At 44.9% G+C, this 21,538-nt stretch overlaps 1 protein-coding gene across 7 annotated transcripts in view; it reads left to right on the top strand.

Moving 5' to 3' along the window:
• PLCH2 (phospholipase C eta 2) overlaps nucleotides 1-21,538 on the top strand; it is a 325,113-nt gene that overhangs the window by 171,387 nt on the left and 132,188 nt on the right. For all 7 annotated transcript variants that reach the window (XM_067472946.1, XM_067472943.1, XM_067472942.1 and 4 more), the window contains exons 2-5: nucleotides 2,811-2,957; nucleotides 6,921-7,166; nucleotides 7,457-7,584; nucleotides 16,419-16,589. In XM_067472946.1, the coding sequence (XP_067329047.1) occupies nucleotides 2,811-2,957; nucleotides 6,921-7,166; nucleotides 7,457-7,584; nucleotides 16,419-16,589 (692 nt within the window). The remainder of the gene's footprint in view (nucleotides 1-2,810; nucleotides 2,958-6,920; nucleotides 7,167-7,456; nucleotides 7,585-16,418; nucleotides 16,590-21,538) is intronic.

Raw genomic sequence — 21,538 nt, 5'->3', positions numbered from 1 at the left:
TCTTCTCCTTTCCCTCGTTCTCTCCATATGTATAAATTGCTATATGAAGACCACAAGTTGGAGAAATACTTTATAAAAAATTGGGCCGAACCTTTGCTGCGCTCCTAGGCTGAGAAAAATGATTACCTGTCTGGAATAAACTAATAAGCGGAATGACAGGAGACATCTTTGCATATATATAGATATATTCTCTATATTCCGGCAAATGTCCACTTACAGCCCAGATAACTTCCGATAGCAACTGCGCTTTCAAGATATTGCTTTCCTCCCAGGATCCCACCTAAGGATTATCCTCGAGCAAAGCAATTTCCCGCCATCCGTCTTAATGTCGTTTACAATTGTATTGTGTCGAATTGGTTTTATAATTTGTTATTACTTTCTTCTCGATTGTTTAATGTCGAGAGAGAGAGAGAGAGAGAGAGACTGGACTTCTTTATCATGGCTGACTCTCTCTTTTTGTGCTATTTTAGTTTGTGATCATAGAATCCTAGAATCAAAGAGTTGGAAGAGACCTCATGGGCCATCCAGTCCAACCCCATTCTGCCAAGAAGCAGGAATATTGCATTCAAATCACCCCAGACAGATGGCCATCCAGCCTCTGCTTAAAAGCTTCCAAAGAAGGAGCCTCCACCACACTCCGGGGCAGAGAGTTCCACTGCTGAACGGCTCTCACAGTCAGGAAGTTCTTCCTCATGTTCAGATGGAATCTCCTCTCTTGTAGTTTGAAGCCATTGTTCCCTTGCATCCTGGTCTCCAAGGAAGCAGAAAACAAGCTTGCTCCCTCCTCCTCCCTATGACTTCCCCTCACATATTTATACATGGCTATCATATCTCCTCTCAGCCTTCTCTTCTTCAGGCTAAACATGCCCAGTTCCCTAAGCCGCTCCTCATAGGGCTTGTTCTCCAGACCCTTGATCATTTTAGTCGCCCTCCTCTGGACACATTCCAGCTTAGAGTCAGTATCTCTCTTGAATTGTGGTGCCCAGAATTGGACACAATATTCCAGATGTGGTCTAACCAAAGCAGAATAGAGGGGTAGCATTACTTCCTTAGATGGCACTGCTTAAATAAGTAAGTGCTGAAGGTGATAGTGATAGTCGTCATCATCACCCTTGCCAATTTTTTGCCTCCGAAGTAGCGTTTCTCAACCTGGGGGTTGGTACCCTGTGGGGTGGTGAGGGGGGTCCCAGAGGGGTCGCCAAAGACCATCAGAAAACATATATTTCTGATGGTCTCAGGAACCCCTTTGGTAGAGAAGGCTGAAGATCTCTCCGCCTGTCCTTCTCTTCCTTTTTGGAAACAGACAGCAAAAGTCCTCCTCCGCTGTGGAGGAGGCGGGCTAGGCGGACATGTGCGGGAGAGGGAGAGCGTGTGAGGCTGTAGGAAGGTTCACACCAGGTGAACTGTAAATCCCAGCAACTACAACCCCCAAATATCAAGGTCTATTTCCCCCAAACTCCATCTGTGTTCATATTTGGGTATATGTAATATTGGTGCCAAGTTTGGTCCAGATCCATCGTTGTTTGAGTCCGCAGTGCTCTCTGGATGCAGGTGAACTACAACTCCCAAACTCAAGGTCAATGCCCACCAAACCCTTCCAGTATTTCCTGTTAGTCTTGGGAGCTCTGTGTTCCAAGTTTGGTTCAATTTCATCATTGGAAGGGTTCAGAATGCTCTTCCATTGTTGGTGAACTATAAATCCCAGCACCTACCCCTCCCAAATGTCAAGGTCTATTTTCCCAAACTCCACCAGTGTTCACATTTGGGCATATTGAGTATCCATGCCAAGGTGGTCCAGATCCATCATTGTTTGAGTCCACAGTGCTCTCTGGATGTAGGTGAACTACAACTCCAAAACCCAAGCTCAATGCCCACCAACCTTTGGTCTTAGAAGTTCTGTGTGCCACATTTGGTTGAATTCCATTGTAGGTGGAATTCAAAACACTCTTTGATTGTAGGTGAACTATAAATCCCAGTAATTACAACTCCCAAATGTCAAGGTCTGTTTCCCCCAAACTCCATTTGTGTTCATATTTGGGCATATGGAATATTCGTGCCAAGTTTGGTCCAGATCCATCGTTGTTTGAGTCCACAGTGCTCTCTGGATGTAGGTGAACTACAACTCCCAAACTCAAGATCAATGCCCACCAAACTCTTCCAGTATTTTCTGTTCATCATGGGAGTTCTGCATTCCAAGTTTGGTTCAATTCCATTGTTGGTGGAGTTCAGAATGATTGTAGGTGAACTATAAATCCCAGCAATGACAACTCCCAAGTGAAAAAAATCAATCCTCTTCCCAACTCCACCAGTATTCAAATTTGGGCATATTGGGTATTTTTGCCAAATTTGGTCCAGTGAATTGGAATACATCCTTCATCCTGGATATTTACATGACGCTTCATAACAGGAGCAAAATGAGACTTGTGAAAATAATATTATGTTTTGGGCTCACCACAACATGAGGAACTGTATTAAGGGGTCGCTCTGAAGGATGCACAATTGTTTCCTGAAATAGTTTGTGCTGTGGTTGTTTGAATCCATGGGTGCAAAACCTATGGATACTGAATGTTGGAATATATGTGTATGTATTTGTGAATTTTACAAATACGTGAAAAGAATTCTAACCTCACCGTCTTTGCAGATTCCTCGGAGAGTGTTGCGCGGGCGTCAGCTTTTCCAGTTGGCATCGTATTCTCTTTTATTGTATTTTGAACAAAGTTTCCTTCTGACTCTCTCGAATGTTGAAAATTATCAGTGGTGTTTTGAGACTTTAAAAAAAAAGTTTTCATTTTCTACGCTTTCTTATACAGTGGAGAAATGCATGAGCTCCATGCAAGCGGGGACCCAAATGATCAAACTCCGAGGCAGTTCGAAAGGTCTTGTCCGCTTCTACTATTTGGACGAACACAAGTCGTGCATTCGCTGGAGACCCTCGCGAAAGAACGAAAAAGCCAAAAGTGAGTTGACTTCATGGCAGGTTTGGGCACCAAGATTGAGGATTTTGATATGAACGGTGGATAAGTCAAGGATTATTCCCTTAACTTATCCACAGTACCGATTCTGCCCATTTATTTTTTTACTAGCCGTGCCCTGCCACGCATTGCTGTGGCTTATAGTAAGAATTTTTAAAGTAGAGGTAGCTGTCTGGACTGTTATGAAAGAGAGGTACCTATCTATTCCTTGCCCCCTTTTTCTTTTGCTACTCCTTTTTCTACTTTCTTCGTTCTCTGCCTCTTTCTATTATTGCTTTCTTTCCTTCCTTCCTTCCTTCCCTCCCCCTTTCTCTCCTTCTTTCCTTCTCTCCTTCCTTCCCTCCGTTTCCTTCGTTCTTTCACTTTTTATTTCCTTTCCCCTTCTTTCCTTTTTTACCTCTTTTCTGCCTTTCCTCCCCTTTTTCTTTCCTTTCTGCTTACTCCTCTTCCTTCATTCGGTACCTCTTTCTTTATTTTTCCTTCATTCTCTCCTTCTTTCCTTCCCTCCTTCTTTCCTTCCCTCCCTCTTTCTCTCTTTCGTTCCTTCCCCCTTGTCCTCCTTCATTCCTTCCCTGTTTTCTTCCCTGCCTTCTTCAGTCCTTCCTTCCCATCTTTCTTTCATTCCTTCTTTCGCTCTTTGGTTGCATCCTTCCTTCTCTCTATCCTTCCTTCCCTCTCCCTTTCTCTCTTTCTTCCCTTCTCTCCTTCCTTCCCTCCCTGTTTCCTTCGTCCTTTCACTTTTTATTTCCTTTACCCCTTCTTTCCTTTTTTACCTTTTTTTACCTCTTTTCTGCCTTTCCTCCCCTTTTCCTTTCCTTTCTGCTTTCTCCTCTTCCTTCATTCGGTACCTCTTTCTTTATTTTTCCTTCATTCTCTCCTTCTTTCCTTCCCTCCTTTGTTCTTTCCCTCCCTCTTTCTCTCTTTCGTTCCTTCCCCCTTGTCCTCCTTCATTCCTTCCCTCTTTTCCTCCCTGCCTTCTTCTGTCCTTCCTTCCTGTCTTTCTTTCTTTCCTTCTTCCATGTTAGGGAGGTTCTGGCTTTAGGGGTGCCTCCTGTTGTTTCTCCTTCCTGTTGCTTTCTGCCTGCAGCTGGGGCATCTTCCTCGTTCCCCTTCCCTTGTGCTCTGTGCCCACTTTTCCCACCGCCGGCACCACTGCCACCATCATCATCTTGGGCTCCTTTGGTAGCTGGCAGATAGTGCCAGCCGAGACCAGGACGCATCGATAGTGGGTGCCCCAGGCAGGTGGTTGCCATTGATTACTCCGCCATTTGCTATCCATCCTTGGAGGCCAAGCAGAGGGAACAGAAGAGACACCAAGTGCTTTGGACTTCAATTCCCAGATTCCTTTCTCATTGTGCAAGGTAGCAGAGGTCTCTGGGAGTTGAAGTCTAGTGTGTCAGAATTACTGTGAGGAGCTGAACCTCCCTCCTTGGGCCTCATGGAGCCACTGCGGTGGCTCCAGCTGCTGCCAGGGCTTGCCTCACCAAAACCTCCATGCCCTCCATTGGGACAGTCCTTCTCCTTCCTTCCTCCTCTCTTTCTTTCCCTTTTCCTCAATCCCTCCCCTCCCCAAAAGAAAGAAGACTCTGCCTTCCTGCATGAAAAGGGACTCCATAGCTAGGCTTCTCTTCCCTCGCAATGGACAACAGTTGGTTCATTATTCTTCTCACATGCTGGGAGAGGAGGGCTTTTGTGCATGCTCTGTAATGTATTTTTGTTTGAAAGACATAGATTGGATTAGTATGTGTTTTGCTTCCAAATTTGGTGTCAATTTGTCCAGTGGTTTTTATTTTAATCCCTCAAACGAACATTACATTTTTATTTATATAGATTTATTGTGCCAGAAGCAAATTGAGAATGCAGTTATAATGTATAGAAAAACCACAGCCAAATTAAAAAAACCTTCGCATTATACTAAATTTTGTTTGACCAGAAGCTGGCCACTTGGAGTGCCTCTGGTGTCACTGTAAGAAGGTCCTCCATTGTACATGTGGCAGGGCTCAGGTTGCATTGCAGTAGGTAGCCTGTGGTTTGCTCTCCACACTCGCATGTCATGGACTCCACTTTGTAGCCCCATTTCTTAGTATGGTTCTGCATCTCGTGGTGCGAGAGTGCAATCAGTGCCTTAGAACTTAGCAGGGATCTGAAACGATGCTTCATCTGACTATATTTCCCATGGTTGAAACTTTATATCCCCTCGTTAAGACTCAGAAATTGGTTTCGTTTTCCCTGAATGCCTCTCATCCTTATCTGTCGAAGCCTGGCCGAACACCCAAGGCCTGGCCAAGCTGTCTGTTTTGGCTAATTTCCACCCGCCTTACTATATGCTCATTAGTTTCTCCAGGTGCCAAGTTGTTTTCAAGCCCCAAATCCTGGGAACTCTCTGGGAGCAATTCAGGGATTTAACTACCATTCCTATACCCTGCAGGAACATTCACATGGGAAACTACACTTTGAACCAGTGTCTCTATGTCATTCTCTGCATTAATATCATTGACCAGACCATTGCCATCTTGACCCTCATTGACATCATTCCCCACATCTAAAGCACCCTGATCCTGAAATGCAATCACGGGCTGAACAACATATCCCAACAGAGGATGGGCCGGAGCTTCCATTCAATAATTTCAAAGCTCCCTACTTGAGCGGTGATGGCACAATCGTCAGCATAGATGAAACACTCTGTCCCTTCTGGCAGTGGCTGATCATTTGCGTAAACGTTAAAACATGGATGGACCAAGTTTCTCTTTTCTGAGGCAGATCATACTTCTGTTTTCATCATCTGCCTATGACTGCCATGGCCATTTTCTCACCCAGACATTCAGAGGGAACACTGGAAATAGAGAGAGTAGAGGCAGTGGATGCTTTTAAAAGGTTTTCCTGGGTCTTCCAATTATAGGATTCTGTGGTTCTTCGTGTCAGCTTTCTTCACTGTTCAGCTTTCACAATCATGTCTAGAAATTGAAAAGGTGATAGTGTGCTGGTACGGCTGTACCAGGAGCTCCAACGTTATTTGCTTTGCATTAAATGTTTGCTTGCAGTCCAAGGTTTCAGGGATTCTGCAGAAAGGTGGCTTCCTTTGGTTGCAGTCGTAGGGCAAGTCACCTGTCCATCATCATTAAGTTTTGGTTCCGCCCTTGTTCAGGGCAATTGGGAAGGGAAGGGAGCCATTTTTAGTTAGTCTCATAAGGAAAGCTAATTTAGAGGACGTGTACAAGCTTCTCCTGTACAAAAGCTTCAACCCTTAAGACTTTCCGGGGGTGAACAGTCTTAAGAGCATCCAAAGATTTCCAAAGATTTCCAGGGAAACAGCCCTAAAGCTTTGAGGAATTTCAGAGGGTAAACAGTTTGAAAGACCAAAGAACTCCAGCTGGAGAATCTACTGGCCTTACTGGTAGGTCCACTCGGTGCTCAAGACGCAGTTCGACCTGGTAGTGGAGCCCACGTCAGTAAGGCTTAGATTACAGTCCGCCTGGGAGAAGTTAAAAAGGAATTTTCCTTAAAGAAACAGTTGTTGAAGACAATTGCCTGTCCCTCGTGGACATGATTAGGAAGCCACCAGTTGCATAAAGGCCTGGAAGCATTTGTTTAACTTTATTGAAGACAAGAGAAGTTTCTGTTTGATTGTTCATTAATAAAGGACTTTGTTATACTTCACAAGCCATCTAAAGACCATTTGTGGTGGAAAATCCTTGAGAACTTCTCTTCGGGGGGCCCTGGCCTCCCGCTGGGCTCAAGTTGCACGTCCTATTTTAAAGGCAATGCTTTACAGGCCCAGTGCGTGACAGAACAGATAGTATAGAATGATTGGTTGGACTGGATGGCCCTTGTCTCTTCCAGCTCTATGATTTTTGAGTCAATGATATATTTTTACACTGGAGGCTCTTATTTTGCTCCTTATGTAGCACTGATTTCACTTCTACTCGTTCCCCTTCCTTCCTTTTCCAGTCTCCATAGATTCCATCCAGGAGGTGTGCGAGGGAAAGCAGTCCGAGATCTTTCAGCGTTACGCGGATGGCAGCTTTGACCCCAATTGCTGCTTTAGCATCTACTATGGTGACCATATGGAATCTCTTGACCTGGTGTCGTCCAGCGGAGAGGAGGCCCGAACCTGGATCACAGGGCTCAAGTACTTGATGGCTGGGATCAGCGATGAAGACAGCCTCTCGAAACGGCAGAGGACTAGAGACCAGTATCCTGCAATAAGAAGGGAAGGTGGTACAGTGGGCTCAAGAACCATAGCTAGGCCCGAATAACTGTTAACAAAAAGATTTGTAGTTTTCAGTGGGCTGTTTTTGATAATAATCAAAAACAGAATGGGGAGGAGGGAGACAAAAAACTCGGCAAAACTTCCCGGTAAACGGAATGAGGGGTTAGCTGAAAATAGGTGATGTAACTGGAAAAGGATTCTTGATCTTGGTCATCTCACCTTTATATGCTCGTGCAGAATTCCCTGTTCCCTTTCCTTAATTCCTGCCAAATGTGGTTGAAACAAACTTTTGATGAAGCAGATAAAAACGGTGACGGGAGCCTGAGCATTAGCGAGGTGCTCCAGCTGATGCACAAACTGAACGTCAACCTACCCAGGCAAAAAGTCAAGCAGATGTTCAAGGTAAGTGGGGGCCACTCACTGTTGGTGGTAGTGGTCTCTGTCAGAGTTTGGCAATACTCAGCGGAAGGAAAGCTAGATCAGCAGACACTGAGTTGCAAAATAAGGACTCTGCAAGCTTTGAGTTACAAAAGAAACTAAGTTTACTAAGCACATTCAACAGACACGCCTTACTACAGTGAGCTACAATTCAGGAACTAGTCAAAATGAAAGCCTCTTCACATCTGCTTATCTCTTTTTGCTGAGACTGGTTACTCCCTTCTGTTCCCAGCAAGAGCAAACCTTATCTTACTTCTCAAGTTCACTTAATCACAGCCTCATAGAATAAACATTCTGCACAGCATTTCTAATACACACTGGAATCCATCTTGGCAATACATAGAAGCACATTTAAAACACATACATAAATAAATTCATTCTGGCAGTCTCTAGTAGAAGGCTGCATCATCAACACTTTCCTTTGGAGGAGGACTGTCTTAAAAATCCAGGAGTGAAACTGGAAGTTTATTTCATGACTTAGTGCTGGGTAAGTTGTTTGCTTGGTAGCCTAGGGTTCCAGCTCAAACAAGTAATCAATCCAATTTTAGATTGATTTATATTTAGAATTTCTCTATAACAATGGTTCCCAACCTTTTTTTGACCAGGGACCACTTGACTAGGGACTACTTAACCAGGAACCACTTTGACCAGGGACCACACTCCAACTTTGTACCAAAAGGCTTACGAATCAGTTTTTGGTCAACTTTAGATTCGGTTTGGGGTGCTGATTCGGAAAATTGCATTGGATATGCCATGCTCAGCGACAGGGAAGGCATGACTGGCGATGTGAAAGGAGTGGAAATTATTTATTTACGGAACAGATTTTCATCCTCGCTGCCTACTGGTGGTCCATGGCTCATAGGTTAAGATATTACATTTGTGCTTAATTTCATTTTTAAATCGTATTTCATTAAAAAATTGTAAAATTCGCGCATACAAAGTGATATTCGAAACATGCAGGAAATTGAAACGCTCACCAATAATTTTTGTTAATGTTCTGTAATATTTGGATGTCTCCCAAGGGCAGTATAATTTTCAGTATATAAGCGACTTTGGTTAATCCAAGAGAACATAAATTACTTAAAAAACCAATTATTTTACTTTGGAGTTTTGCCCCATCATCACCATACGGAAGCTGCGGTGGGTGGGACTAAACTTAATGGAGACTGAGAACACAGCCATCTTAAATGTAGTTTGGAAAACTCCAGAACTCAAGGTCAATGCCCACCAAACCCTTCCGGGAGCTCACCCTGACCCGGGCTTTGAACTGTCAACCTTTTGGTTAGCAAGATTTACTGCAGCTGGCTGTTGACCTGCTGTGCTAAAGCCTGGCTCTGGTGACCTCCAGAGAAAGAGGAACCTAAGGATATATATCCCACTGCCAAACAACTCTTACCTTCTGGAAATTCTTCCTAATGTTTAAGTCTGTGTTTAAACATTAGGAAGAAGGGGTCGTGAGGGGGGTGTCAGAAGGGTCACTAAAGATCATCAGCAAACATATATTTCTGATGGTCTTAGTTTGGTCCAGATCCATCATTGTTTGGGTTCACAGTGCTCTCTGGATGTAGGTGAACTACAACTCCAAAACTCAAGGTCAATGCCTACCAAACACTTCCAGTATTTTGTGTGGGTCATGGGAATTCTGTGTCCCAGGTTTGGTTCAATTCCATTGTTGAAGGGGTTCAAAATGCTCTTTCGATTGTAGGTGAGGTATAACTACAACTACAACTTCCAAATGTCAAGGTCTATTTTCCCAAACTCCACCAGTGTTCACATTTGGACATATTGAGTATCCATGCCAAGTTTGGTCCAGATCTATCATTGTTTGAGTCCACTGTGCTCTCGGGATGTAGGTGAACTACAACGCTCAAACTAAAGGTCAGTGCCCACCGAACCCTTCCAGTATTTTCTGTTGGCCATGGGAGCATACTGAACTCCACCAATGATGGAATTGAACCACACTTGGCACACAGAACTCCCGACTGTAAATAAAGAAGAAGGCCGCTCAGTTTGAGCAGATACTTTTGCCGCCTGTTTATTTGAAAGGCATCAGCGCTTTGGGCAGATGAATAACCTGACATTGGTTATGGGCCCAGCACGCTGCGCAAATTGACTCCTCGATCCCTTTCACATTCAGGTCCCCTTCCAACTTTAAAAAAAGGAAAGAAGAAAAGAATGAGAAACACGGCCGCATATTTAAGACTAACTGGTTTTTAATTTGGCTCGATCTCTCAGGGATATAAATTCACTTCTGCAGCCACGTTCTTCAAATCCCTCTCCTCTTTGAAAACGTTCCCGCTTCGTAAGTTTCAGCCACGAGCTCTCGGCCCCCTTTTCAGGCTCACGCCAATGAGCAATTTCCCTCGTCTTGGCCCAGAGCAGATTGAAGAGCTTCTTCAGATCTGACAAAAGGCAGTTCAATACTGACAAAATTCTGCTACGAACATGATTCACGAGTACCCAAGATGGCCCACGGATAGCTTTTCTTCTGCAATTGCTCTGTGCAAAGGATGCTGCGAGGGAGTCTGAGATGGAAGCAGGGAACTGATTCCCTCTCTTGTGGGTCATCCTGGAAATCGGGTGTCAGAAAGGCAGGATCGGCTTGAGTTGGGATGGTTTCTTTTGTATTTTGAGACATTAAAAGGACTTTGATGCTGCGCAACAAGGCAACGCCATCCCTTCTTGGGTAATTGGTGGCACTGCGAGGAAGTCGGAGTGGCTTTGTGGCAGGCAGAGGGGTGCGTACCTTTTGTAGTGTGCCGTTCGCCTCGGAAACATTTCTGCGGCGTCAGCGGGAACTTAGGTGTGTTTTCGGCACTGACAGATGTGCTGAGCAGGTAAATAATTTTCTTCCTCTGCGCCCCCCCTCCCCCCATTTCCAACAAAACTTAATTCTGCCATTATTTGCCCAGGCAATCGAAAGAGATTCTGTACTTTTTGGAAGTAGTTTGTGTTGTGCGTTTGTGCCACTGAGACCTAAGGAGGAGGAGTCTTTTCAATGGCATTTTCCCTAGCCAAGGCCAGCTGATCCTTTTCAATGGCTTTCTTATACGAAGGTTGAATGAAAAGTAATGCCTCCACCTTTGTAACTCCTCAACGAATGGCAGTACTGGTATGCAGCAGGCACTGGCTTGTTCAGTAGACTCTCCTCTACAGTTCCATTTTGGCAGGAAGCCTTAGTATGGAACAGTTGTGTTGTTAAAGAGAAAAGTAATGCCTCCACCTTTGTAGCTCCTCAACAGATGGCAGTACTGGTATGAGGCAGGTACTGGCTTGTTCAGTAGACTCTCATGTACAATTCCATTTTAGCGGGAAGCCTTAGCATTGAACGGTTATATTGTTAAAGTGCTAAGTATGGAACCCTGCGCAGACAGTCAGTCAACGCAATTTAAGCAACGTATGCGGCAGGCTTGTTCAGTAGACTCTCCTCTACAGTTCCATTTTAGCGGGAAGCCTTAGCATTGAATGGTTGTGTTGTTAAAGTGCGGAGTATGGAACCCTGCACAGACAGTTGGTTAATGTGACTTAAGCACTGTATGCGGCAGGTACTGGCTTGTTCAGTAGACTCTCCTCTACAGTTCCGTTTTGGTGGGAAGCCTTAGCATTGAATGGTTGTGTTGTTAAAGTGCGGAGTATGGAACCCTGCACAGACAGTCGGTCAATGCAACTTAAGCAACGTATGCAGCAAGTACTGGCTTGTTCAGTAGACTCTCCTCTACAGTTCCATTTTAGCAGGAAGCCTTAGCATTGAACGGCTGTGGTGTTAAAGTGCCAAGTATGGAACCCTGCGCAGACAGTCAGTCAACGCAACTTAAGCAACGTATGAGGCAGGCTTGTTCAGTAGACTCTCCTCTACAGTTCCATTTTAGCGGGAAGCCTTAGCATTGAATGGTTGTGTTGTTAAAGTGCGGAGTATGGAACCCTGCACAGACAGTTGGTCAATGTGACTTAAGGACCGTATGCGGCAGGTACTGGCTTATTCAGTAGACTCTCCTCTACAATTCCATTTTAGCGGGAAGCCTTAGCATTGAACGGTTGTATTGTTAAAGTGCGGAGTATGGAACCCTGCACAGACAGTCGGTCAATGTGACTTAAGCACCGTATGCGGCAGGTACTGGCTTGTTCAGTAGACTCTCCTCTTCAGTTCCATTTTGGCAGGAAGCCTTAGCATTGAACGGTTGTATTGTTAAAGTGCAGAGTATGGAACCCTGTGCAGACAGTCGGTCAATGTGACTTAAGCACTGTATGCGGCAGGTACTGGCTTGTTCAGTAGACTCTCCTCTACAGTTCCATTTTGGCAGGAAGCCTTAGCATTGAACGGTTGTGTGTTTAAACTGCAAAGTATGGAACCCTGCACAGACGGTCAGTCAACACAACTTAAGCAATGACATACCTTCAAAAGCTGAGGATCACATCCACAACATGCTGAGAACTCTAATGGGACTTTTTTAAAGACAATTTTTTATTTATTTACAGCTTTTATATTCTTCCCTTCTCACCCCGCAGGGGACTCAGGGCGGATTACAGTGTACACATATATGGCAAACCTTCAATGCCGATTTGACATACAACATATACAGACATACACAGAGGCTATTTAACTTTTTCTGGCCGCCAGGGCAGCTGTTGCTTTCATCGTCCATTTGTGACGCTGTTGAAGCTCTTCCGCATTCCCCGCATGCTTCCCCGCTGGAGTCTTTTTTATGGCCTCATAAATTAGTTAATTTAGCCTCCCCACACTTTAAGGTGGTACCTAAATTTCCTACTTGTCAAATGCAACTGTCTTTTGGGTTGCAAAGGTCGACAACAGGCTACACACAATTGGTTGGAAACCCACTCCAACCTGGGCTGATGAAGCACTTCCGCATTCCCCGCATGCTTCCCCGCTGGAATGCTTTGCTGGAGTCTTCTTTATGGCCTCATAAATCATTGACATACGAACATATACAGACATACACAGAGGCTATTTAACCTTTTTCTGGCCGCAAGGGGAGCTGTCGCTTTCCTCGTCCATCTGCGACGCTGATGAAGCACTTCCGCATTCCCCGCATGCTTCCCCGCTGGAATGCTTTGCTGGAGTCTTCTTTAAGGCCTCATAAATCAGTTAATTCAGCCTCCCCACACTTTAAGGTGGTACCTAATTTTCCTACTTGACAGATGCAACTGTCTTTCGGGTTGCAAAGGTCGACAACAGGCTACACACAATTGGTTGGAAACCCACTCCAACCTGGGCTGATGAAGCACTTCCGCATTCCCCGCATGCTTCCCCGCTGGAATGCTTTGCTGGAGTCTTTTTTACGGCCTCATAAATTAGTTAATTTAGCCTCCCCACACTTTAAGGTGGTACCTAATTTTCCTACTTGACAGATGCAACTGTCTTTCGGGTTGCAAAGGTCGACAACAGGCTACACACAATTGGTTGGAAACCCACTCCAACCTGGGCTGATGAAGCACTTCCGCATTCCCCGCATGCTTCCCCGCTGGAATGCTTTGCTGGAGTCTTCTTTATGGCCTCATAAATCATTGACATACGAACATATACAGACATACACAGAGGCTATTTAACCTTTTTCTGGCCGCCAGAGGAGCTGTCGCTTTCCTCGTCCATCTGCGACGCTGATGAAGCACTTCCGCATTCCCCGCATGCTTCCCCGCTGGAATGCTTTGCCGGAGTCTTCTTTATGGCCTCATAAATCAGTTAATTTAGCCTCCCCACACTTTAAGGTGGTACCTAATTTTCCTACTTGACAGATGCAACTGTCTTTCGGGTTGCAAAGGTCGACAACAGGCTACACAATTGGTTGGAAACCCACTCCAACCCGGGCTGGCTTTGACAGGAATATATCACATGATAGTTTGGAATACGTAGCATAGTTGATGTATTATTCGTTATTCAGCAAACCTCCCAATAGCTTTGACTTTGGGAATGGAAGGAAAAAATATCAGTCTCTTGTGATGCACGCTCTTACGTTACATTAGCAGAAAGTGCCTCTATATTGCATAGGACGTATGAAAGCTTTGGCATGTTGGCATTGCTCGCTCTTAAATGCCAGCAGATACGAATTGATTCTGAAACTCTGCCTAATAGAAAAACTGGAAGGAGAATCAGACGTTTGTCTGTCCAAATTGGTGGATCAATGATAATAGAAACCTGAAAAAAAAGTGGCTTGGGTAGAAAGAGTGAATGCTGTGAAAAGACAGAATGAGGAATCGGTTAATGCCCGTTGATGTGCATTGTTTATTTATAGAGACGACACTGAGTTACAATCTGTTCTCTGATGGTAATGGAATTTGATTAAGAAGGGGACCATCTTGGCCGTCTCTCTGGAAGCCTGCCAGGGACGGGTGTCTTGCCAAAGCAGACTCGGTCGCTGTCGAATCATCACAGAGCGTGATGAGAAAATGCCATCACGGGGACGCGGTTCCTCTTTGGTGAATCACAGAGTCAAAGAATCCTACAGTTGGGAGAGATCTCCTGGGCCATCCAGTCCAACCCCATTCTGCCAAAAAAGCAGGAAAATCGCATTCAAATCACCCCTGACAGATGGCCATCCAGCCTCTGTTTCAAAGCTTCCAAAGAAGGAGCCTCCACCACACCCCAAAGCAGAGAGTTCCACTGCTGAACGGCTCTCGCAGTCAGGAAGTTCTTAGAATCATAGAATCCTAGAATCCAAGAGTTGGAAGAGACCTCCTGGGCCATCACCCAGTCCAACCCCATTCTGCCAAGAAGCAGGAATATTGCATTCAAAGCACCCCTGACAGATGGCCATCCAGCCTCTGCTTAAAAGCTTCCAAAGAAGGAGCCTCCACCACACCCCAAAGCAGAGAGTTCCACTGCTGAACAGCTCTCACAGTCAGGAAGTTCTTAGAATCATAGAATCCTAGAATCCTAGAGTGGGAAGAGACCTCCTGGGCCATCACCCAGTCCAACCCCATTCTGCCAAGAAGCAGGAAAATTGCATTCAAAGCACCCCCAACAGATGGCCATCCAGCCTCTGTTTCAAAGCCTCCACCACACTCCGGGGCAGAGAGTTCCACTGCTGAACGGCTCTCGCAGTCAGGAAGTTCTTAGAATCATAGAATCCTAGAATCCAAGAGTTGGAAGAGACCTCCTGGGCCCTCATCCAGTCCAACCCCATTCTGCCAAGAAGCAGGAATATTGCATTCAAAGCACCCCTGACAGATGACCATCCAGCCTCTGCTTAAAAGCTTCCAAAGAAGGAGCCTCCACCACACCCCAAAGCAGAGAGTTCCACTGCTGAACAGCTCTCACAGTCAGGAAGTTCTTAGAATCATAGAATCCTAGAATCCTAGAGTGGGAAGAGACCTCCTGGGCCATCATCCAGTCCACCCCCATTCTGCCAAAAAGCAGGAAAATCACATTCAAATCACCCCTGACAGATGGCCATCCAGCCTCTGTTCAAAGGCTTCCAAAGAAGGAGCCTCCACCACACTCCAGGGCAGAGAGTTCCACTGCTGAACAGCTCTCACAGTCATAGAATCAAAGAGTTGGAAGAGACCTCCTGGGCCATCATCCAGTCCACCCCCATTCTGCCAAAAAGCAGGAATATTGCATTCAAAGCACCCCTGACAGATGGCCATCCAGCCTCTGTTCAAAGGCTTCCAAAGAAGGAGCCTCCACCACGCTCCAGGGCAGAGAGTTCCACTGCTGAACAGCTCTCACAGTCATAGAATCAAAGAGTTGGAAGAGACCTCCTGGGCCATCATCCAGTCCAACCCCATTCTGCCAAGAAGCAGGAATATTGCATTCAAATCACCCCTGACAGATGGCCATCCAGCCTCTGTTTCAAAGCTTCCAAAGAAGGAGCCTCCACCACACCCCAAAACAAATTCTACTACATAAAATTACATTTAAACATACATCATACATAAAATGCACACTGACAGAAACAACGGTCTGAAGTCAGTTAATTGGATGATAAGAAGCATGTTGGCCAGCAAATTGCCTTGATAGCCCATAGTCAATCAGTGAATTTCATGGCTTAGGACAGACTAGAATCTAGAACTCCAAAGTCCCAGTCCAACTCTCTAACCAGTATAACTGCACGAGCTGAACAGTTGGGCTCACACTGTACAAAAGCTTAGTTAGCTCTGTTTTCTTGAACAGAGCTAATTGTTAGGGATTCCTCGTCTTCGGAGGAGGAACGAGAGCAGGGAAGTGCTCAGGAATTGGAGGAAGAGGAAGAATCAGGCGATGAGGGTTTGAAAGTGCCCACATTTCTAGAGAGACAAAAAGAGAGAGCACAGACGGCGTTCAGCTAGGATAGCTGCTAAAAACGCTGAGCTAATTGGGAGACACCCTAGCACCTCCTGCGTGGGGAATTCAGGGCTATAAATCAGTAGCAGGGGCAATCAGCTTTTGCTGGTAACAATGACCCTGATACTGATGTTTTCACTCCAATGGAATCTGCTTTGTGTCTGCTGCTAAGAACTTAGTTCATCGTCCGTTGTCTGATGGAAGACTGCTGTTTCTTTTGGGACTCTGTAAGAGACGTTAATTTGTGTCTGGATTAAGACTTCCTTGCTTTCTTTTGCACTTTTCCATTGCATTTGCTTCTCCTTTGTGTTTGCTGAAGTAAAGCATTTTCCTTTTACTTTCCACATTGTCTAAAGGCTGGTTTTGAAGGGCAACTCAAGACACTAACTTGCCACATCATTAGAGGGCCTTTGCCCTCTAATGATGTGGCACTCTACTACAGTTCTTGGCCTAGCGATTGTGACGTTGTCAAGATAAGGATGCCAACTAACCTCTTTTTTTTGTTGTTTGGTGCGACCAGGAGGCAGATACGGATGACAACCAAGGGACGCTGGACTTCGAGGAGTTCTGTGCATTCTATAAGATGATGTCAACCAGACGGGACCTGTATCTGCTGATGCTCACCTACAGCAACCACAAGGACTATTTAGATGTGGACGACCTGAGGCGCTTCCTTGATGCAGAGCAAAAGGTACTAGTCTTGCAAATGTCAAGTTGATGGCTTTAACTTTTTGTGAGTGTTTCTTGGGCTTCATCTTCCACACAAAAATGATAGGAGGAAAAGGTTGCTAGTTGGCTGGTCACCAGCTTGTGATCCAATCTCCTTGGTTGTCCTGATCCTAATCATCAGATCATTGGAAGGAACCTTGGAGTTAATCTTATGTAGGGTATTGATTGGTGTAGGAAGCACAGGGAAGAGGGAGCAAGCTTCCTTTCTGCTTCCTTGGAGACTAGGATGTGGAACAATGGCTTCAAAGTACAAGAGAGGAGATTCCATCTGAACATGAGGAAGAACTTCCTGACTGGGAGAGAGTTCAGCAGTGGAACTCTCTGCTCCGGAGGGAGTGTGGTGGAGGCTCCTTCTTTGGAAGCTTTGAAACAGAGGCTGGATGGCCATCTGTCAGGGGTGCTTTGAATGCAATATTCCTGCTTCTTGGCAGAATGGGGTTGGACTGGGTGATGGCCCAGGAGGTCTCTTCCAACTGTAGGATTCTAGGATTCTATGAAAAATAGCTTTAGCTGTAATTAGAGATATTAGGTACCACTAAAAAACGAGGGAGGTGTTTTACGACGCCATAAAGAAAGAAGATCAGAAAATAATGCTGGGTGACCAAAAGGAAGTCCTGATGGCTCTTCGTCATAGAGGATGGAGCAACAGCACCTCTTGGACTCGAGCCCAACCTTCCATGGCATCAAAAACAGCTGGACACGGAATCAAAACAAACCACCTCCTTCTGTTGTCTGTCTGCCTGTGTATTGTCTAGACAAAACGGCATTGAATGTTTGCCAAGTATACGCACTGTGATCCGCCCTGACCAGGGGCGGCACAAGCCATACGCAAAGTAAGCCTTTGCGGTAGAGTTGATGTTGCCCAGGGGTGCTCTTGAGGCGCTCTTGGGGGGAAATAGACCTTGACATATGTGAGTTGGAGTTACTGGGATGTATAGTTCACCTACAATCAAAGAGCATTCTGAACTCCACCAATGATGGAATTGAACCAAATATGGCACACAGAACTCCCACCACGAACAGAAAATATATATATCAGTGATTGGTTGGGGGGGGGGGGGCACCAAAATACTGTATGCTTACTGTCGAAAATTACCTAGGGCCACCTCTGGTTCTGAGTCCTCTTTGGGGTGAGAAGGGCAGAATATAAATAAAGTATTATTATTATTTATTTATGTTATTTATTTATTTACAGCTTTTCTATTTGGCCCTTCTCCTCACCCCGCAGCAGGGGACTCAGGGCGGATTACAGTGTACACATATATGGCAAACATTCAATGCCAGTTTTTGACATACAAACATATATAGACATACACAGAGGCTATTTAACTCTTTTCTGGCTGCCAGGGGAGCTGTCGCTTTCATCGTCCATCTGCGATGCTGATGAAGCACTTCCGCATTCCCCGCATGCTTCCCCGCTGGAATGCTTTGCTGGAGTCTTCTTTATTTATTTTATTTATTTATTTACTTTGCTTCTCTACGGCTGTATCTCAAGCCCGAAGGCGACTCACAGCGGTTCACAAACAGTAAAAACAGTAGAAACAGCCGTGGTTCCATGCAACATACAACAATTGACTTAACACATTATCCATAAATTACCAATAAGCCATTACAATGCACAATTATTACGAAAAACAACCATACCCAATCTTCTCATCATCCAAGCGTAGTCCAGGTTCGTCGTCCATTGTTCCATTCCTATGTTCCATTACCAGATTGCACTAAATTACTCATACGCCTGCACAAACATCCAGCTCTTCACCTTTTTGCGGAATGCCATGAGAGATGGTGCTAGTCTAATGTCCGTAGGAAGGGCGTTCCACAGCCGAGGAGCCACCACCGAGAAGGCCCTATCTCTCGTCCCCGCCAGCCGAGCTTGAGAAGCAGGCGGGATCGAGAGCAGGGTCTCCCCGGAAGATCTCAAAGTCCTGGTGGGTTCATAGGCGGAGATGCGGTCAGATAGGTAGCTTGGGCCGGAACCGTTTAGGGCTTTAAAGGCCAACAATGCCAGCACTTTGAATTCAGCCCGGTAGCAGATCGGTAGCCAGTGGAGTTGGCGCAACAGGGGGGTTGTATGCTCCCTGCGCTCCGCTCCTGTTAAAATCATGGCTGCCGAGTGCTGGACTAGTTGGAGCTTCCGAGCTGTCTTCAAAGGCAACCCCACATAGAGAGCGTTGCAGTAGTCTAAACGGGATGTAACCAGAGCGTGGACTACCGTGGCCAAGTCAGACTTCCCAAGGTACGGGCGCAGCTGGTGCACAAGCTTTAGCTGTGCAAATGCTCCCCTGGTCACCGCCGAAACCTGGGGTTCCAGGCTCAGCGATGAGTCCAGGGTCACACCCAAGCTGTGAACCTGCGTCTTCAGGGGGAGTGTGACCCCATCCAGCACAGGCTGTAACCCTATGCCCTGTTCGGCCTTGCGACTGACCAGGAGTACCTCTGTCTTGTCTGGATTCAATTTCAATTTCTTTATGGCCTCATAAATCAGTTAATGTAGCCTCCCCACACTTTAAGGTGGTACCTAATTTTCCTACTTGACAGATGCAACTGTCTTTCGGGTTGCAAAGGTCGACAACAGGCTACACACAATTGGTTGGAAGCCCACTCCAACCTGGTCTGGCTTCGAACTCATGACCTTTTGGTCAGAGTGATCTTAATGCAGCCGACACTCGGCCAGCTGCGCCACAATCCCGATTATTATTATTATTATTATTATTAACCCATTGCGTCACTGGGAGCTCTGAATGCTTTACTTTTGGCTCCTCCTACAATTTCCCCTCCCACCAATTTTTGGAAACGTTTCATTCTAAAACTGAGAGCAACGAATGCCATCACATTACAGAATTGTCCAAGTATCCGGATCATTAACAAAAATCCACTTCCCCACCACCTCCGGAAACGTTTGGCCCACGCGCTTCGAATACGCAAAGAATGCGGTATCCTACACTTGAGCCCAACCCAATGTGATGAACACAGTGGCTCCCCACATTTTAAGTGTAGCACTCAGCGGGATTTAGTGAATGTGCTGAAGTGGGAGTCTTCCTGATTTCTCGGCTGATGCTTTGACGGTGCCTTTCATCCTGCACTTTTTCCCTTTGAAATGCCTGGCTCTCTGCAAAGCCATTTCCCCTGAAAGGCTTTTCAAACTTGAACTTCTTCTCAGAAAAGAAGGTCACCTCTCATGATCTGGGAAACAATCCAAGAATTTGCAGATTAAACATATGATGACCTTGACCTTGAGGGACTGGTGTCTTGTTTTGCACTTTCTTTTGATCCTGCCTGATAATGTCATCGGTGTTTGATGGAAGCAGAAGCATTCGTTTGGTCTCAATTCGTTTTCTTAATTTCTGCGTGCATTTGGACAAGGTCGCTTATAACCACCACTACCACCACCACCTATTATTATTATTATTATTATTATTATTATTATTATTATTAGCTTGGGTACCCGGCATTGCCCGGATCATATGAAAAAGACAATTTTTAATTGTATGACATGCATAAGGTTGTGGGTGAACTACAACTCTCATCATGACGGGTTGACCCTGAGAAACTCCTCCACTACTTAAAAGTATGTTATGTTGGGTACCTTTGCTTTAGATGCATCATCGGTGGGGTTCAGTGTGCCCTCTGTCTGTAGGGTAAACTACAACTCCCACTAAGGTGGGTCAGTCCCCTCAAACCCTTCCAATAGGTTGAGTTAGTCATGGCGGTCCTCTGTGCCAAGTTTGGCCCAAATCCATAATCGGTGAAGGTCACTGTTTTTCTGGTTGTGGGTGAACTACAACTCCCAGAAATGAAGTTTCGTTCCCCCCCCCCCCCCAAACTCCTCCAGTAATCAAATTTCAGCATATCAGGTATGTGTGCCAAGTTTGGTCCAGATCCATCAATCTATAGGTTCACAGTACTCTCTGGATGTAGGTAGGTAGGTAGGTAGGTAGATAGATAGTAGGGCTGGGCGGTTTCGTTTCGTTAATTCGTAATTCGTTAAAAAATTCGTTAATTTTTCAATTACAAAACGATAACGAACCAGTCTGGAGCAATTTTTTTAAAAAACGTATTTTTAAATCGTTTCGTAAATGTTTTGTATTTCGTTATTGTATTCGTTTTGTTATCATTTTGAGGTCATTTCGTTATTATTTCCGCATGTCTGGGGCAAGTTTTATAGTTGTTTTTGGTTTAATTAAGCTTCAGAAGTTCCCCCTGTCCCATTTGGAGGTTTTTTAGCGTATTGCGCAATCGCGTCCGCCATTAACGAATCGATTCGTTATTGTTTCGGAAATCGATTCGTTATTGTTTTGTAATTTTTTTCACATTTACGAAATTTCGTAAATATCGAACTTTTTTAAAGTAAAATTTTGTAATTATTTTAAATAACGAAACGCAAAAAACCCCAAAAAACGAATCGATTTTAGAAACAAATTTTTCCGTTGTTACCCAGGCCTAATAGATAGATAGATGGATGGATGGATGGTAGATAGATGATAGAAGATAGATAGATAGATAGATAGATAGATAGATAGACAGATGATAGATAGATGATAGATAGTAGATAGATAGGTAGGTAGGTAGACAGATAGATGATAGATAGATAGATAGATAGATAGATAGATAGATAGACAGATGATAGATAGTAAATAGATAGACAGACAGATGATAGATAGATAGATGATAGAAGATAGATAGAAAGATAGATGATAGATAGCAGATAGACAGATACATAGATAGACAGACAGATGATAGATAGATAGATAGATAGATAGATAGATAGACAGAGATAAATAGATAGATAGATGATAGATAGATGATAGAAGATAGATAGATAGATAGATAGATAGATAGACAGACAGACAGACAGATGATAGATACATAGATGATAGATAGATGATAGAAGATAGATAGATAGATAGA

Source organism: Anolis sagrei, chromosome 13, assembly GCF_037176765.1.
Source record: "Anolis sagrei isolate rAnoSag1 chromosome 13, rAnoSag1.mat, whole genome shotgun sequence".
Taxonomy (NCBI): Eukaryota; Metazoa; Chordata; class Lepidosauria; order Squamata; family Dactyloidae; genus Anolis; species Anolis sagrei.
Note: the sequence above shows the minus strand (reverse complement) of the source record. Positions and strands in the feature narration are given on the sequence as shown.